General features: G+C 38.6%; 1 protein-coding gene across 1 annotated transcript in view; it reads left to right on the forward strand.

Annotated features, from left to right (window-relative positions):
- Positions 1-15,565, forward strand: part of NELL2 (neural EGFL like 2) — a 188,351-nt gene that overhangs the window by 123,252 nt on the left and 49,534 nt on the right. The window contains exon 12 of the mRNA XM_029963519.1: positions 3,671-3,796. Within this exon, the coding sequence (XP_029819379.1) occupies positions 3,671-3,796 (126 nt within the window). The remainder of the gene's footprint in view (positions 1-3,670; positions 3,797-15,565) is intronic.

The following is a 15,565-nucleotide window of genomic DNA, read 5'->3' on the forward strand; positions in this document are numbered from 1 at the left end:
TTAGATATTGAAATGCATCAGGTTTTCTTTTGTGCATTTATATCTAAAGGTGACATGCTGGTTTTGGCTGGGATAGAGTTAATTTTCTTCACAGTGATTGGTATGGGGCTGTATTTTGGATTTGTTCTGAGCACAAGGTTGAAAATATAGAAATGTTTTTATTATTGCTGAGCAGTGCTTACACAGAGCCAAGGCCTTTTCTGCTTTTCATACTGCCACACTTGCGAGGAGACTGGGGGTGCATGGGAAGTTGGGAGGAGACACAGCCAGGACAGGTGACCCAAACTGACCAAAGGGATAGTCCATACCATATAATATCATACTCAGTATGTAAAGGAGGGGGGGAGGAAGAAGGGGGGGATGTTTGGAGGGATGGTGTTAGTTTTCCCCGGTCACTGTTACATGTGATGGGGCCCTGTGCTGCTGGAGATGGCTGATCATCTACCTGCCAATGGGAAGTGGTGAATGAATTTCTTATTTGTGAATGAATTCCTGCTTGTGTGTGGCTTTTGCTTTCCCTATTAAACTGTCTTTATTGCAACCCATGAGTTTTCTGGCTTTCACCCTTCAGACTCTTTCCCTGATCCTGCTGGTGTGGGAGTGAGTGAGTGGCTGCGTGGGGCTTGGCTGCTGGCTGGGGTTAAACCATGGCAGATGAATAAAAGGCTACACCAGGGTTTTCAATAAGTAAACAGGATGAAAGGGCTTTTATTTTGGTAGATTTGAATGAGAACAGATGTTGGGCTCCTTCCATGCTCCAGTTCAGTCTTCCTTGATCGCTAATACCTTAACCTAATGTATATGAAGCTTGCATGAGGAGTGCTAAAAGGGGAATGGAATAGTATGCTTTTAGTGTGATCAATCTCTGTGTGACTAGTTGTCATTTAACTGTTAATTTATCCTTTTTTTATTAATTATCTTTATTTAGTTTTAAAGTTGCAAACTGTTTGCTAGAGCAGCTTCTTATCTGCTGTGTGTCCCTGGTGTAGAGGGTCTTTAGGTGCCAATGTAACATAACCATGTGATATAGCAATAATAGAGAGCTGGGTGGGAAAGACTTTTGATTTTGACTGAGCATTTAAAAAATGTGAGCAACATATTTGCAAATCCATTTGAAAAAAAAAATCAGATTTGTTCAAATGAAACACTTCAAAGTTAACCTGATCAATTATGGGTTGTATTTTTTTTTCTATTTCTGGTATCAATTGAACAAGCAAGGTTTTAAAAAAAAAGGCAGTTATAAATAAAACATTTTGCAAAACCGCAATACGTGGTATGTTGGCAAAATGAAAGCTTTTATTTAAAGTACTTCTAAATTAGAAGATTTTAGTCAAATAAGCTCTGACTTTAATTTTTTCACTGCAAAATAAAAGTATTGGCATTTTGAGTCTCCTGTGGCTGTTTACCTACCAAAGCAATCATTAATATAGTTTTCAGAAAGTTCTGTTTAATGCTTTTGAGGCTTTGGATCTTTAAGTAGAATTTTCTGAGGGTGCCAAAGCTGGCTTCTCAGCAGTCCGTTGACACTGAGAACATAAGGCCTCTAATTACTTGAAGATTGATGTTGTTACTTAAATACAAATCAACACCATTAATTTAATATAGAGTTGTGAACTGAAATTATGAAAGACACAAGTTGCGTCATTTGTTGTAGAAGCTGAGGCATATGTTGTAACTGTTGGCTGCTTCTGGGAACTGGACTTCTGTTTGCCCTATTCCATTTTCCATGCAAAACCAGCTGCTTCTGTGATAGTCTTATGATACCTTCACTTTTTTTTTTGGTGTTCTTAGATGATGATCACAAAATGTGTTTTGAGCCTTAGTATACTCACTGTGTTCACTGTAAATACATGTTCATTTGTGTATGTATGCATGTACATAAAAATTGCAAAATTACCTTTTCCAAGCCAGCACCTTGATAGAGTTGTGGTTCTTTCATGCCTGTAGATCTTTCAGGGAAAGGAAGGAGAGGAAACCAGTTGAAGTATAAAAGCCATGAAATTCTTAGGAACTGAATTTGTGCAAAGTAGTATGAGGGTGGCTAAACACTCTCAGCATTTGCAGTGGACACCTTCATGTTTTGTAGCCAATTATCCCCAGCTGCTCTAGCAGAATCCAGTGGGCAGAGAAACTGGGGAAAATAGAAGTTTTTTCAAAACTGAATGAAATCTGCAGAACTTACTACAGAATCACTAGTATTCAGAGTATCACATTGCTTTGTACTGGAAGGCAAATTATCTTCTAGGAATAAAGGATGAAAAAAGAGCAGGCAATGAGTGGAGTTGGTAAATAGCTATTGATTTAAAGACACTGGGAAGATAAAAAGAATTGGGAGAGAGAATTGGTAAGCATACAACCTAAGCAGCAGTAAAATACAGAACTTAACGCTGTTGACGTGTAGCATCACAGCATTAAGAAGTCAATCCTGATTTGAGTTTATATATACATTCTATTGGTTTGAACTGTCATTAGACTCTGCAACAAAACACTTTTCCATCCAGGGATTTTATTTTCAACTCTGAAACATTATTGAAAACAGGGAGGAAATCAAATCTAATGAGCAGGGAAAAAACCCCCAAACCAACAATCCACCCTTTTGATTTTTAGCATATTTTGGTAACAAGTTTCAGTGGCACATTGCATGACGATATAACTAGGTGTACAGAGTGTCTCAGCAATGATGTCTGTATCATTAGTATTACAGGAGCAGTGTACTACTGAGCACTTCCAAATTGATATAGATTTTCTTCTTTGCAGTATAAGAATACTGTGCAGAATTTTTTTGTTATTGGTAGTGCTTTCTCTGTCTCACCATTTCTTACCTGTTACCAGAAATATGTCTAATTTTGCAGCCCAAGAGAGTACCAAACCCAATTAGGTGTTGAAGTCCATGCCTGCAGTGATTTATGTCTGGAGTTTGCTCTAGGACTTTATACTGTAACAGGTATTCTGCCCCAGGAGGTATTTTATCAAGTTTCAGGTTTTTCTGACAGAGCAGGTGTTTATATAAATTAGATCCTTTCAGGTTCCTTTCAGATATGGTGTCTATATGTATCTATATACTCATATGTATGTAGACGTATACAGATATAGATATATGTGTTTATGTATATTAAAAATACTGGTTGGCTACTTTATGGTTCTAAGAGAAACTTACACTAAGTTCCAGTGTCATTTCAGATCTTGCCATATTCCTTACAGTTTATTCCCAAACAACAGTTCCTGCTAGATCAAAGGCATATAGTGTGCATATAGTTGTGTGTTTGTGTAGTGCTGACTGCGGTGACTGTGCAGGGTGAAGTGATGGATAGCATTGCAGTGCTGAGATAGTTGGTCTGCTTTTTGCCATATTGGTTTGTTGGTTTTTGTTGTTGTTGTTGCTGTTTAAATCGTAGGGACAACATCAGAGGCACTTCAAAAGGAAAGATGTAAGCCAATGTAATCTTCTTTGTAACTCCACTAACAGCTGTTCACAGAAAGCTCATGGTGCTTCTGTTGTTTGAACACTTCAAGCAGTTTTTTTAAAAGAAGAAAGCAAAAAAACTTTCCAAAATGCATTGGTATTTAAGTAACTCTTTATCCCACTACTGATGGAAGTGAATTGCAGTGTAGAGAGATTGCAAAGAACACTGCTGAATTTTACTTGTTTTCCTCTTTACCTTGTTCACAGATATTGATGAGTGTGCTGAAGGACGGCATTACTGTCGTGAGAATACCATGTGTGTAAATACACCAGGATCCTTTATGTGTGTTTGCAAAACAGGATATATACGCATTGATGATTATTCATGTACAGGTAAGAACTGTGATAGTCTTTAAGAGCATTGATATGATTCTTCTAAAGTTAGTCTTTGTTCAAGTCACAGAGCATCTAAATGAAATGTTAAACAGAATAGACACCAAAATAGTTACAAAAATACAATGCAGAAAAGCTTATTCGTTTTACAGATTATATGTATATCATATTGTTTGCCTGAAATTGTAAGGCAGTCTGGAGTGTTTCATAGTTCTGTGTGGTTTTGGGTGCTAATCAAAAAGGTGAAGGGAGGAGACTGAAGGGAAAAATAAACAAGCCAAAATAGTACTATGTTTTACTTGGTTTCCATGTTCTATACCAGTTCAACTTGGAGCATAATGACTCCACTGCAAACTTTTGATGGTGTTAAATTTGCATGATGTTAGAAGTGGCTGCGTTGTCCTGGCTCGCTCAGGTTCCCCAGGTGAATCCTGAGGTCAGAGGGCAGGAGTTCTGCTTGCCTTGAACCAGTGGACAGCATGGTTGGTCTTATACCTGTATCATCAGTGGATGCTCTAGGGGAAGTGTTTGGTTCATCCTGACTTTCTGTCTTCTAGTCTTCTTTTATTGCAAGGTATTTTAGGGTTATGGAATGAACAGTTCAAACAGTCTTCGGAGCCAGGTTGATCCCAAGTGTTCCTGGGAGAATGCATTTTTTCCCGCTAGACAGATAAAGGAAATATGATTCGATGATGTGGCATGTTTTCTCAGGGAACAAAAATGCATGTGAACAAAATAGTACCACTATTTTTTTGTGCACAGGGGAACACATTAACTCTTTCTATAAAAGGCTATATTTGTTCAGTAAAGCTGTCTTGAAGTTCATATTATCCTGCAGTAGCTGGCCATAAATGGATGAGTGTATTCAGAATGTGAAGGCAGCACTTGAAGTTAGTTTCCGAATGTATTTAGTTCTGTCTGTTGTGTCTTGGCGTTTCTGAGCATCAGTTATATGTCTTGGTGCAGAAACAGCTTCTTCACAACTGGTATGATTTGCTTGCCCAAACATGCACAGCGCTCAGGGACATGCATTTCAAACCACATACATATGATTTTTGTGCATAGTATCTTATCTGTAGTTGTCATTCATCTCACATACACTGGCAAGCACTGTTTTACTGCAGTAAGCCCAATTCTTAAAGGACCAAGTTATAGGCTGCTTGCAACAGGTCCTTTTTGAAGCAATCAGTAAGTTTCTGATCACTCTTTTATGTTTTCCACACTCAACTGAGTAAAGAAATTGTTTCACTACCTACCAAGAGTGAATACTGGGAATATTTTAGGACTGACTTTATGTAAATCCCTGTGATACCTTTTCTGCTTGACTTTCCTTAACTTGCTGTTCTGATTGAACTTTGCAAATAGTGAACCATCACCAACAACTTACTAGGAACATTTGGTGCCTATAAATATAATAAAGGTATTTCTCGACTCCATACATTACATTCTTCATATTTTCTGAAATGTACTGTTATGAAATTCAGTGTAGTTCAAGAGCTCTGGACAGTCAAACTTGTGTGAAATGTGCTGGAAATCCATTATAGATCTTACGTTCCAAACTGAATTTGGTTCCACATCTGTAAATAATAGTTTCCTGTGAAATCAGTGTGATGGGTGACGTAATAAATGATTTATTTTCCACCTTTGCCTCAACCAAGCTGGGAAAAGTTAATGCAGAAGGAAGGAAAGTAGATGAAATAGTTTCAAATCTGAAGATGTGATAGACCAACTGGACTGTAACTCACGCAGTGATTTTCTGTATGTCTGAGCAATGCCACTCACTGTTATTTGGGACCTAGAATTTTTCTGGAGTTAAATTATAGTGAATTTTGGACACTGTAAGGCAATCATGAGGATACAGTCCCTGCTGGGTGTTAGAATTTCAACAAATGGCAACCTAACATTATTAACTGTATATGTCACAAAATAATTGTTTTCTTTCTGGTTCCACAAAGAGTGTTAGCACCTCCAGTGGAGACACTGGTTAGTTACTGAAGTATATAGACTTATGAGACTCTTACATGACATTTACACCAAACAATTAGTAAGTGAAAAGTTAGTTATGTCTCAAAAATTGAAGAAAACACAGGATACATTTAAAGTAATGTACTTAGATCAGTAAATGGCATTCTGTGCTTTAGTCTGTATGAGTGACAGAGCATTTACATTATAGCACTGTAGCAGGTGACAAGTGTATATATTTGTACATGAGACTGCTATAATTTTTTTATCCCTCAGCATAGTTTTGCTAGTTTGGCCATTTATTAAAGCTCCTGATTTTGTAGACTTTCATGTGCACTCATTTGGACAGATATAAGTCTAAGGGTTAAAATGAACACAAGTAAGGAGGGTATGTTGCTGTGGCTTTAACATGGAGTTTATGGAAGTTTTAAACCACTAGATTGCTTAGGATCGTCTCTCTTGAAGAACCATTCTCTGTTCTGAGAACCAGGAAAATCTCTGTGTAGGAGAAAAGCCGATCATGTTCAAAAGACATTGCTGAAATATGTGTATGTTAATAAATCAGTGCAAAATAACAGTGAGAAAGAGTTTATGATGCTAATGACAATCCTTTGCTGTCCTGCAGACAGACCAAAAGGTTCAGTCCAGACTTTTATGCTTAGGTGTAGCAGAAGTTTCATAAGAATGATTTTCTCTTACAGCATAATGAGGTATTTTAAAGCAAGTAGTTTACAAGAAAAACTCACTATAATTGCCTTTATTGTCTTTGGTTAGTTGGTTGGTTGATTTTCATTTCAGTGGAGTGTTAAGGACATTCGGCTTAACAACTAGGACTTGAGAAGGAAAAGTATTTTCCAAATCTGTTTTGTTTAGAGAATCAAAGCAGTAGAGCATGTTAGGGATCTCAACCTTTTTCAGCCAACCTTGCATTTGCCCTATTTAAGTCCACCAACTTAATCTACTGTTTACAATTGTAGCAAGTAGAAATCTTTGTGCTTTGAGAATGGAGATACCAACTTGTCTATGCCCAACACACCTCACAGTCCATCACAAGCTCATGGCTTATTCACTGCAACTGGGAATTATTTCAGTTAAGCTCAATTTTCTTATCATAAAGGTGCTAGTTCTTGAAGTTAAGGGCATAAACCAAGTGTTTTTATCTGGCAGGAAAGCAGGACAGTAACAAGGAAAGCAATCAGGATAGACCAAAGAGACAGAGCTCTGCACATTAAGGAGATATTTTTTAAAGGTTTTGTGAAGAATATCCTGTTTAACTTGGCATGTCTGTGACAGTAAGGCTGTGCACTGTCCTTAACAGAATTTTCTGTTTTCTATATTTCTTTTTTGTTCTAATAATCAGTTTTATTTTAGAAGCTACACAGCATAATTGATGTATCCCATAGTCCTTAAAAAGACCTGGTGTTTATATCTGGCAAAAAATGAAAAGTATGAAATGTGTCTGTGAAAGAAATGGTATTTTAAAACCAATTCAAACACAAATATACAAAATATGTTTACATTCATACCATTGGACAGTCTCTGTTTTATGTAATTTGTGCAAAAAGTGGGTGTTATGCATTGCTTTTTTTTATTTCCTTCAAGATATCTGGAATCATCAGTTTTGACAGCATCACTTCTCAGCTACTGCAGAAAGGTGTTATAGAGATGCCTCTTGCCAACTACTCATGAGAGCCATGCTGCAGAAGCCTCACACAGACATCTCTTGTGTGCAAAGGCAATCCTGAGTATTTTAGGGGCACCTTGGAGCTGCAAGCATACTACAAAGACTGTCAAGGGCTCCAGGACTACATGGGTGTGGTTATATAGTATGCAGTTCTGTCCAAATCTCTTAGTACTTGTGTACAGAGAGTCTGATGCACTTTGTGTTTTGTCAATGTTTGCAATAAATGTAATCATTCGACCCTCTTTTGCCTTCTGCAGAAGTTGAAGTTCTGGGCGAGTTTCTGTTTGCCTCATTGGCTATTCTGGGTTTAATTTGCCAGCTGAAATATCAATGAAACTCAAGAGGAGGCATTTTTTTAATCCAGTCATGAATAACAAGAATAGGGCAAACAAGCGACAATTGACCCTGTGTGTTACTAAATGTTAAATTTTTAAAATATGTTTCAGGTCACAGTTCCCAGTAATGCTGTGTAATCGAATCCAGTTATGGAACTGTAGCTGTGCATAAAATAGCTGACACTTTAAACTGGACCAGGAGCTCTGGTAGCACATCCTTGGCAACGTTACTAAGCAGGAAGAAAATGATCTGTAGCTCGGCATTAATATGTCATTGTTTGTACAGGACAGCTGAAGCACAGGAAGGAGATGTTGAGAAATTATACCTGACCCTGATTAGGCAGGTTATGATATGAGTGACATCCACACAACTTGTTGGCAGAGTAACATAACATGCCTTATTGTTCCATCCTATGAACACATATATAATTTAGCAGTCATTGATCAAAATAGAAAAGAGACATAAAATCAGTGACATTGAAGAGTTTTTCTCCTGTGCAAGACATTTGAAAGGAAATCTGTGCTATCCATCTCTATCAGAGTTGTGCACAGAAAAGACTGATTTAGGCAGCATATAGCTGCTTCCTAAACAGCTCTGGTTTGATTCATCCAGCTATTTTTATTGCAAGTTTTACAATAGATCTGAATTACATTTTTATTTTCAAGACAAAGGATGTAATGAAGACATCAATTTCAGATTTTGTTATTTGCATTCATCTTGGAAGCAAAATTCTCAGGTTTAGATTGAATTAGTCACAACGATATTTACACAGAAATCTGTTGTTTGTGACTGATTTTTATGTTCAGAAATCAATCATAGCTCTGAGAAGGAGAGATGGGTCCTAAGTTGCATCCATATGCCAAATGGGTGAAGAAACTGCAAATTAAAGGCATAAAAATATGCCCTGGGCTACCATGAGTTGGTATCTTACATTGGTATTGTTTCATTCCCCTTCCACTTTGCTTCCCAGAACCTGAAATGTAATGATGTTGCACTGGGGGAAGGAAGACAGAAAATGGCATGAGTCTCTGCTGGGGTAGTTTTATATGTGTAGCGGTACTGCTGCACCATTACAGTTAGCTTTGATCAAATCTGAATGCTTCAGTATTTTCTGGAATAGTAATACTCACATCTTTACTCTGCATGAGATTATAAAAATGCATGGGCTGTTTTCTTCTGGAAATAAGGAAGAAGTCAGTGTCAATTCCAGTCTTTTGGGCTGCTGTGTAATCTGCAGCTGATGGCAATGGTTTGAGCAGTGCAGTACATATCTTTTCCTCCACCACTTATTACTATTTTTTAATGGAAAAGGGAGAAGTTAGGAAATGAGAGATGAGAACTCTCTCTTTTTCACATTTGGCTCTAACAGTGAAGAGTTCAGACTAGCACCAGTGGATAGTTAATCATGTTTAGTCTCAACAGTTGTCTTTAGTTTTCTGGCTGAGGACCACTCATCTATCTAAGTAACCCAACAAAAATGGAACAGGAGAAAGAAGATCCCTTGAGACTTAATCCATCCTCCCTAGACTGTGTTAAGGCAGAGGAAGATGCATACCCAGGCCTGAAGAGGCCATGGATTTTTTGCGCCACAGATGATTTTTAAGGCCCTGTTTCTGTGCAAAATCGTGGACCACCTTTGTTTTTGGGGTTGTTTTTTTGGAGGAGGGGTTTTGTTTGTTTGTTTGCTTTTGTTTTAGTTTTTGTTTTCAATTCAGCATAAAAGGGGGCAGTGGCACTAATGGAAGTGCCTCTCCTGTGGGTGGAAGTCCCAGAGATGATGTGCAGAAGGTAACACAGCTGATGTTACCCTCCCAGAGACTGTCCTCCCCATGGGAGGACATGTTTCACATTTAGTGAAACATGTGTCATGTTTCACATTCAGTGGTGCTGGAGGGGCAGGCATTGGGGGTCTTCATAAGTACCCTAGGACTGTATACTCGGTTGACTGTTCCTGTATTTGTGGGCTGGGTAAAATGATAAATAACTGAATGTAAGAAGGACATAAGGAGTGTTAGTATATAAGCCAGAATCTTTGAATTAATGTTTGTACATGCTGTAATCTGAGGTTTACTAAATTATGTATTACATTTTTCTGGGGTTTTTTTTCCTGTTTGTGTTTTGTGGGGTTTTCTGGAGGCTTTTTTTTTTTTTTTTTGAGAGAAGTGATTAATCTACAACTTTGTACCCTGACACTAGTGAAGTTTTACAATTGCACTGTACTTCAGCAGGAAATACATGTGAATTTTTGACTGATTAATTATTAAAAGCATACCAGGCAGGTTGCAAATTGCAACCTACTTCTTCCAAGCTTTGTCTGGCCACATGAGCAGCCATGTCCATCCTTGTAGTAGTGCTGAGCAGTGTGGGACCACTGCTAGACATGGAGCTGGGCACTTACATATGTGTTTTAAGTATATGCAGACAGTGTAACCCTTTTTCATAACCATTTTGCAAAATCCATTCCAGATTACTTTGTCTTTCCTTTACATTTTCACTTAAGCCGAGCCATGCTGATTTTTTCCTACTGCTTGCTTTTAGAAAATAATAACTAAGAAGCCAAAGGGTTTGGCAAGCAAGGTGAAGATTCTAAGTCTGTGAGACCATTATTGTGCATTACAGCCTGGTACCATGACATTTGTACTCCTTTGTTTGTTTTCTGATTTCTAAAAAAAATTGTGAGAGATTTTTATATAACATATCATGACTCCTCTCCTCTCCTCTCCGACCCGACCCGACTCGACCCGACCCGACCCGACCCTCCCCAACCCTCTCCTCTCCGACCCGCTCCTCTCCGACCCTCTCCGACCCTCTCCTCTCCAATCCTCTCCAACCCTCTCCTCTCTGACCCTCTCCTCTCCAACCCTCTCCAACCCTCTCCTCTCTGACCCTCTCCTCTCCAACCCTCTCCAACCCTCTCCTCTCTGACCCTCTCCTCTCTGACCCTCTCCGACCCTCTCCAACCCTCTCCTCTCCGACCCTCTCTTCTCCGACCCTCTCCTCCCCCCAGTTTTCATTATCCCATAAACCAGGTAATAAACTAATATCTGGGGGTTTATGGTATAGTGTGGGTCTTGCCTTCTTTTCCTTCATTAATGCTTTGCTTACAGCCTAAGTCTTGTGAGGAGGCTTATGAGGAAACATTGGCACTGTCTTTGCAGTGCAAGTGCAACCCATTCTTATCCCCAAAGCGTAGATGCCTCCACTTTGGAAACCACCAGTCTGGTATCTGGATGGACTTGAAATGCCGGTAACAGGGACCTGCAATTTTGTTGAAATAACAGATCATATTGATTATGATTCAGATCCCCAGATTATCAGAGGTTTTGTTGGCTGCTCAGTTGTTATCCTCTGGGTCTTGCAAGCTACATTTGGTTTTGAGTGGGAATAAACTCCCTGTCACATGGGGGTTTTTGTTAACGCAGTACTCTGACGCACTTTGGATGAATGATTCCTCTTGGCATCTAGAAACTCAAGTTCATAAAAGTGCATCTGCCTGTGGGCTTCTGTTCAGATTTCAGTGGTTCATTTTTGACTTATAAATCCATCAATTGTTTGAGACATAAACAGTTGGAAAATCTCCTGGTTTTTTCCTATACTGTACAGCAGAAGTGATGCTTAATGGCAGGGATATTTGAGAAAAAGTTTTGTTGAATTTCTTGTGAGGTTGCTGAAGGTAAAATCCATCTTTATTCCCTAGAGCACAGATCTATTCAGATGGTCATGACAAGTTCATTGGTGGGTTCTGACATGGCGTGGAAAATGGTTTTGCATCAGTGTACATTGGTAGGATTTCAGCTAGCTGTGAAGTGTGGGTATTTTACAATATCATGTATTGCTAGCTATTTTTGTTTCAGCTGTACATTTCAGTTCCCACAAATTAGTTCTGAGAACTGAAGAGGAATGCCTCTCTGTATTTAAAGTGATAAATAAAATCTAGCTGGCATGTGAGGCATGTGGGCTATGTTTTAGCACCTACACCAGCCTCTTCTAAGTGATGTGGTTGTCTGAGTTTCCATGGACAAAAGCTACTGTAAAACTGATGTAATCCAGAGCTGAATGAAGTCATCCAGCTTCTATGTTTAAAGCTGTATGCTTGTCCCCAGTTAATTAAAGTATAAAATTGACCTGGTTTTTCAGACCTGCTTTTTCAGACACACAAATGCATCCAGAAGACATCCTGAAGAGCTGATAGTACTTAGGGCATTGGTAAATGAGACCATATTTTAATAACTGACTAAATATGGCCTCAGTATGCAACTTTACTCAGCACTGCTGTATACCCTTTACCTTTCACTGCTGCAAAGAAGTTACAAAATTAGTCTGTGACCTCAGAGTAGTCATATGCTTATAGTGTCCCAGCTTGGTTACTTGAAAATACTGTAATATGAGACATGATGGCAATAAAGTAGCTAATTTCATCCCATTTTTTTCCCTTTACTTATTTTTTATTAATTCAGCAACATTTCAAGTTTTCCTCAAGTTCTGCAGCTTGTAGAACAGCTGAGCATTGACTGTGCTTAAAAAAAGACAGAATGATTGTGCAGTATGGTGCAAGGGACAGAGCAATAAACAAGCATACTGACAGTAGCTGGTTGTAACATCACTATAGTGATGGCATGATACCACAGCTTGAATAAGGAAATGTTTTCGTCAGCAAAGCACCAGAGAATATAATGATGTGGGCAAGATGAACCATCTGTCTCTCCGTCTCTAATTTTGTTGATACACCCCCCACCCCCCTGCCCAATTATGGTAGAAGTAACATGCATGCAAATGCATTATCACACCATGCAATCCAAACTCCACAGGGGCAGTGGTGTCCAGCTATACTACTGGTGTTGCTATTAGTAATAAACAAGTCAGCTTCTGTGCATAGAGCATTTTTAACTCAAAGCCTATTTGATTTGGGTTTCTATTACTTGACCCAGTTTCCATTCTGCTTTATAGTATGTCAGTATACATGAAACTCTCAATCTTCTTTCAGGATAAATTGTCTCCAATATCCACTTTCTAGCTGTACGATAATTCACAAAGCTAATAAAGGAATGATCACTGAGACTGAGCTTGTTGCTATGCAACTGCATTACTAAGATAACAACGCAAGCCATTTTTATATATCTGCTGTATCTTATACAACTGAACTCATTTATACTTTATTTGGATTGAATCAGGTTATCCTTCACAACTTAGTTTGGAGGCTGTTTCAGCTTGGAATGAGAACTTTTTTTTCCTAGAGGATAGTTTTTAGATCCCATTTTCTCCTTGGTTACTGACCCAGTTCATGACAACTGTTCATCTGGCTATGCAATTATACCAGGATGGATTTCTCAGCTGATCAAAATCCAACACATTTTTAAAGAGTCATTGGTAGAACATGATTTGACTTGTTAAACAGAAAATGGATTCCCTTGACAAAGACACAAATGTGTGATCTTCAGTATTGAATGCTTAATTCTTTTAGAGAAATCATTCTTTTACCAAAAGTATCTGTACGGTGTATGTGTGCATAGCTATATATCTGTATCTATCAATGCATCATAGAGCTCTATTCCCCATTAGCCTTAGGAACAGAGGATGGTAAAAGGTATTATATCAAAAGCAAGGGTCTATTTTGCATTTCTACAGTTTCTGTATACTGTTTAAAATCTGTCTTTCTGCAGAAGCAGACATCAGAATTGATTGTTTTGTTTTATGAGAAATATTTTGCATTCTTAGTGTGATGAGGAATTTTTCAATGTATAAAAGGCAGTACGGATACCAACTTGAGAATATACTCAGTTTGAAACTAACTCAGAAAAGAGTGAGATCTTTCTTTTATGTAAAATTTCTGAAATTACAATATTTCCAAACATTAACATTGCTCAGTATTTATATCACAGTATTACAACAGACACCCAGTGTACCTCCTGTTCTTGGTGTTCTGAACCCCTCTGCAGCTTTAAATCACCCTGTGTCCCTTGGCAGCTTCTACAGTGCAATTATGTGCTGTGTCAGTACAATATGATTGGAAACTAGAGTTGTAGGGGTATAGCAAAATTAACACAGTATATTGTAAAAATAGAAAATCTGACAAATCATACAGTACTGAATGAATTATTCATTCCATAGCTAATTACACTGACTCTTTATGTTAGAATTTTACTGTCATTGACACAGGAGATGGAATTCAGTTTGCAATTAAGACACCCCAATGTACATCTCTTCATCTAAGCTCGCATTATAATCAGCAGAGGTCAAGGATTCAGCTGGATGCAACTCAGTTGTCTGTTTACAGGTTCTAGGCAATCCACAAGACAGGATTAGCAGATCCAGTTTAAGACCTACCTTGTAGGTCTTGCATTTTTGAGTTCTGCTGGATACAAGCAGAATAAATTACCTCTTTCCATAGGCTTGAGCCACTTATCTGGGGGAAACTCAATCCTGTGTTAGATATCTATTTTGCATTACTGAGTTCTGGAGGTGACACTGACTGAAATGTGAATTTAGATGTCTATAGCAAAGTTCTGGTTGCCCAGTTACAGGTCTAGTAACTTTTTAGATGCTGCGGTGTGTCCTACTTGTTCTCCAAGTGCTTTTACAGTCCTTCTGTAGAGCCTTGCATTACACCCTTTGCTAGTGTCTTGGATATCCATGTGGTACCAGTCTGGATCTGACCTGTTAGCTTGGTGTGTGTTTATGCAGTAGAATCCTACCCAGAAAGACAAACATGGATATTAGGTACTGCAGTCTAGAACTGAACTGCATCCAGAATTTCCACCAACCAAGCAGCTGCCATTTTTCTTTGAAGAGTTTAAGTCCAAGAGACTGAACACAAGGGGATGTTGTCTGGTTGAAACTTCATCTGTTCATCCCAGTACTGGATGGTAGTTGTGGTCTGTGGGAATGATGATGATGGCAGCAAGAGGATGGCTGGTATTAACTAACTGCACCATGACATCCTTTCAGAGCTGGACGTCCCCTGGCCCGTCCTTCTGTGGCAGACTGCAAAGATCAGGAAAGACAGTAGGCAGCCTTGAGGACAGTTTGTTTGAAGTCATAAGGATCTTTCTGGCTAAGGAGATGGGGAATCTGCTGCTGTCTCATTGAGTGAGCCAGAAGTGAGAGAAGTTGGATGGCTCTCATCTATCATGTCTGAGCCAGCTGGTGATTGCCTCATGCGGGGAGAGTGTTGCCTGTTCTCAGAGGGACTCCAGCCAAGGTCAGTGAAAGACTGGAGCTACTGTATGAAGCAAGACAGTTATTAAAAAGGAACGGTTATTTAAGTTTATATGGCCATGCTGTATCGAAGTCAGTGGTTTTCTACACATTCACAGTAAAATAAAGGTGTCTATAGCCATAGTACATACAGCTGGCAGTATATGGATATCATGTCTGTCTGTCTTTTGGCATTCTACTGTTGAAAAATATTTCCAATCTAAGTTAACACAGTTGTAACAGAAGGCAAAGGGTAAGAAAGCTAACTGTCTGTCAAGACTCATAAAAGGAGACATAATATTTTTTAATATTGTCCAGGGCTTCAGAAGCCTTTTCTTTTAATATTATAGTTGCAATTTTTTTCTTTGAATGAATATGGAAGTTTCCTGTTCGGATAGATAGGAATCCCTGAATTATTTCTGTTCACACAATCTGTAAGCATGGAAACCTGTGATTTTTTATGATTTAATTCCTACTGCATAACACATGGCATGTCTGGTAATCACTGACTCCAGAAATAACTTAGAAGTGTCCTTTGTTTTTCGTGAAATGTTTAGAATAGATTAATCTGCTTTATGCTAAATGGAAGACTG

The sequence above is a fragment of the Manacus vitellinus genome, unplaced genomic scaffold (assembly GCF_001715985.3).
Source record: "Manacus vitellinus isolate BGI_N305 unplaced genomic scaffold, ASM171598v3 scaffold_5_pilon, whole genome shotgun sequence".
Taxonomy (NCBI): Eukaryota; Metazoa; Chordata; class Aves; order Passeriformes; family Pipridae; genus Manacus; species Manacus vitellinus.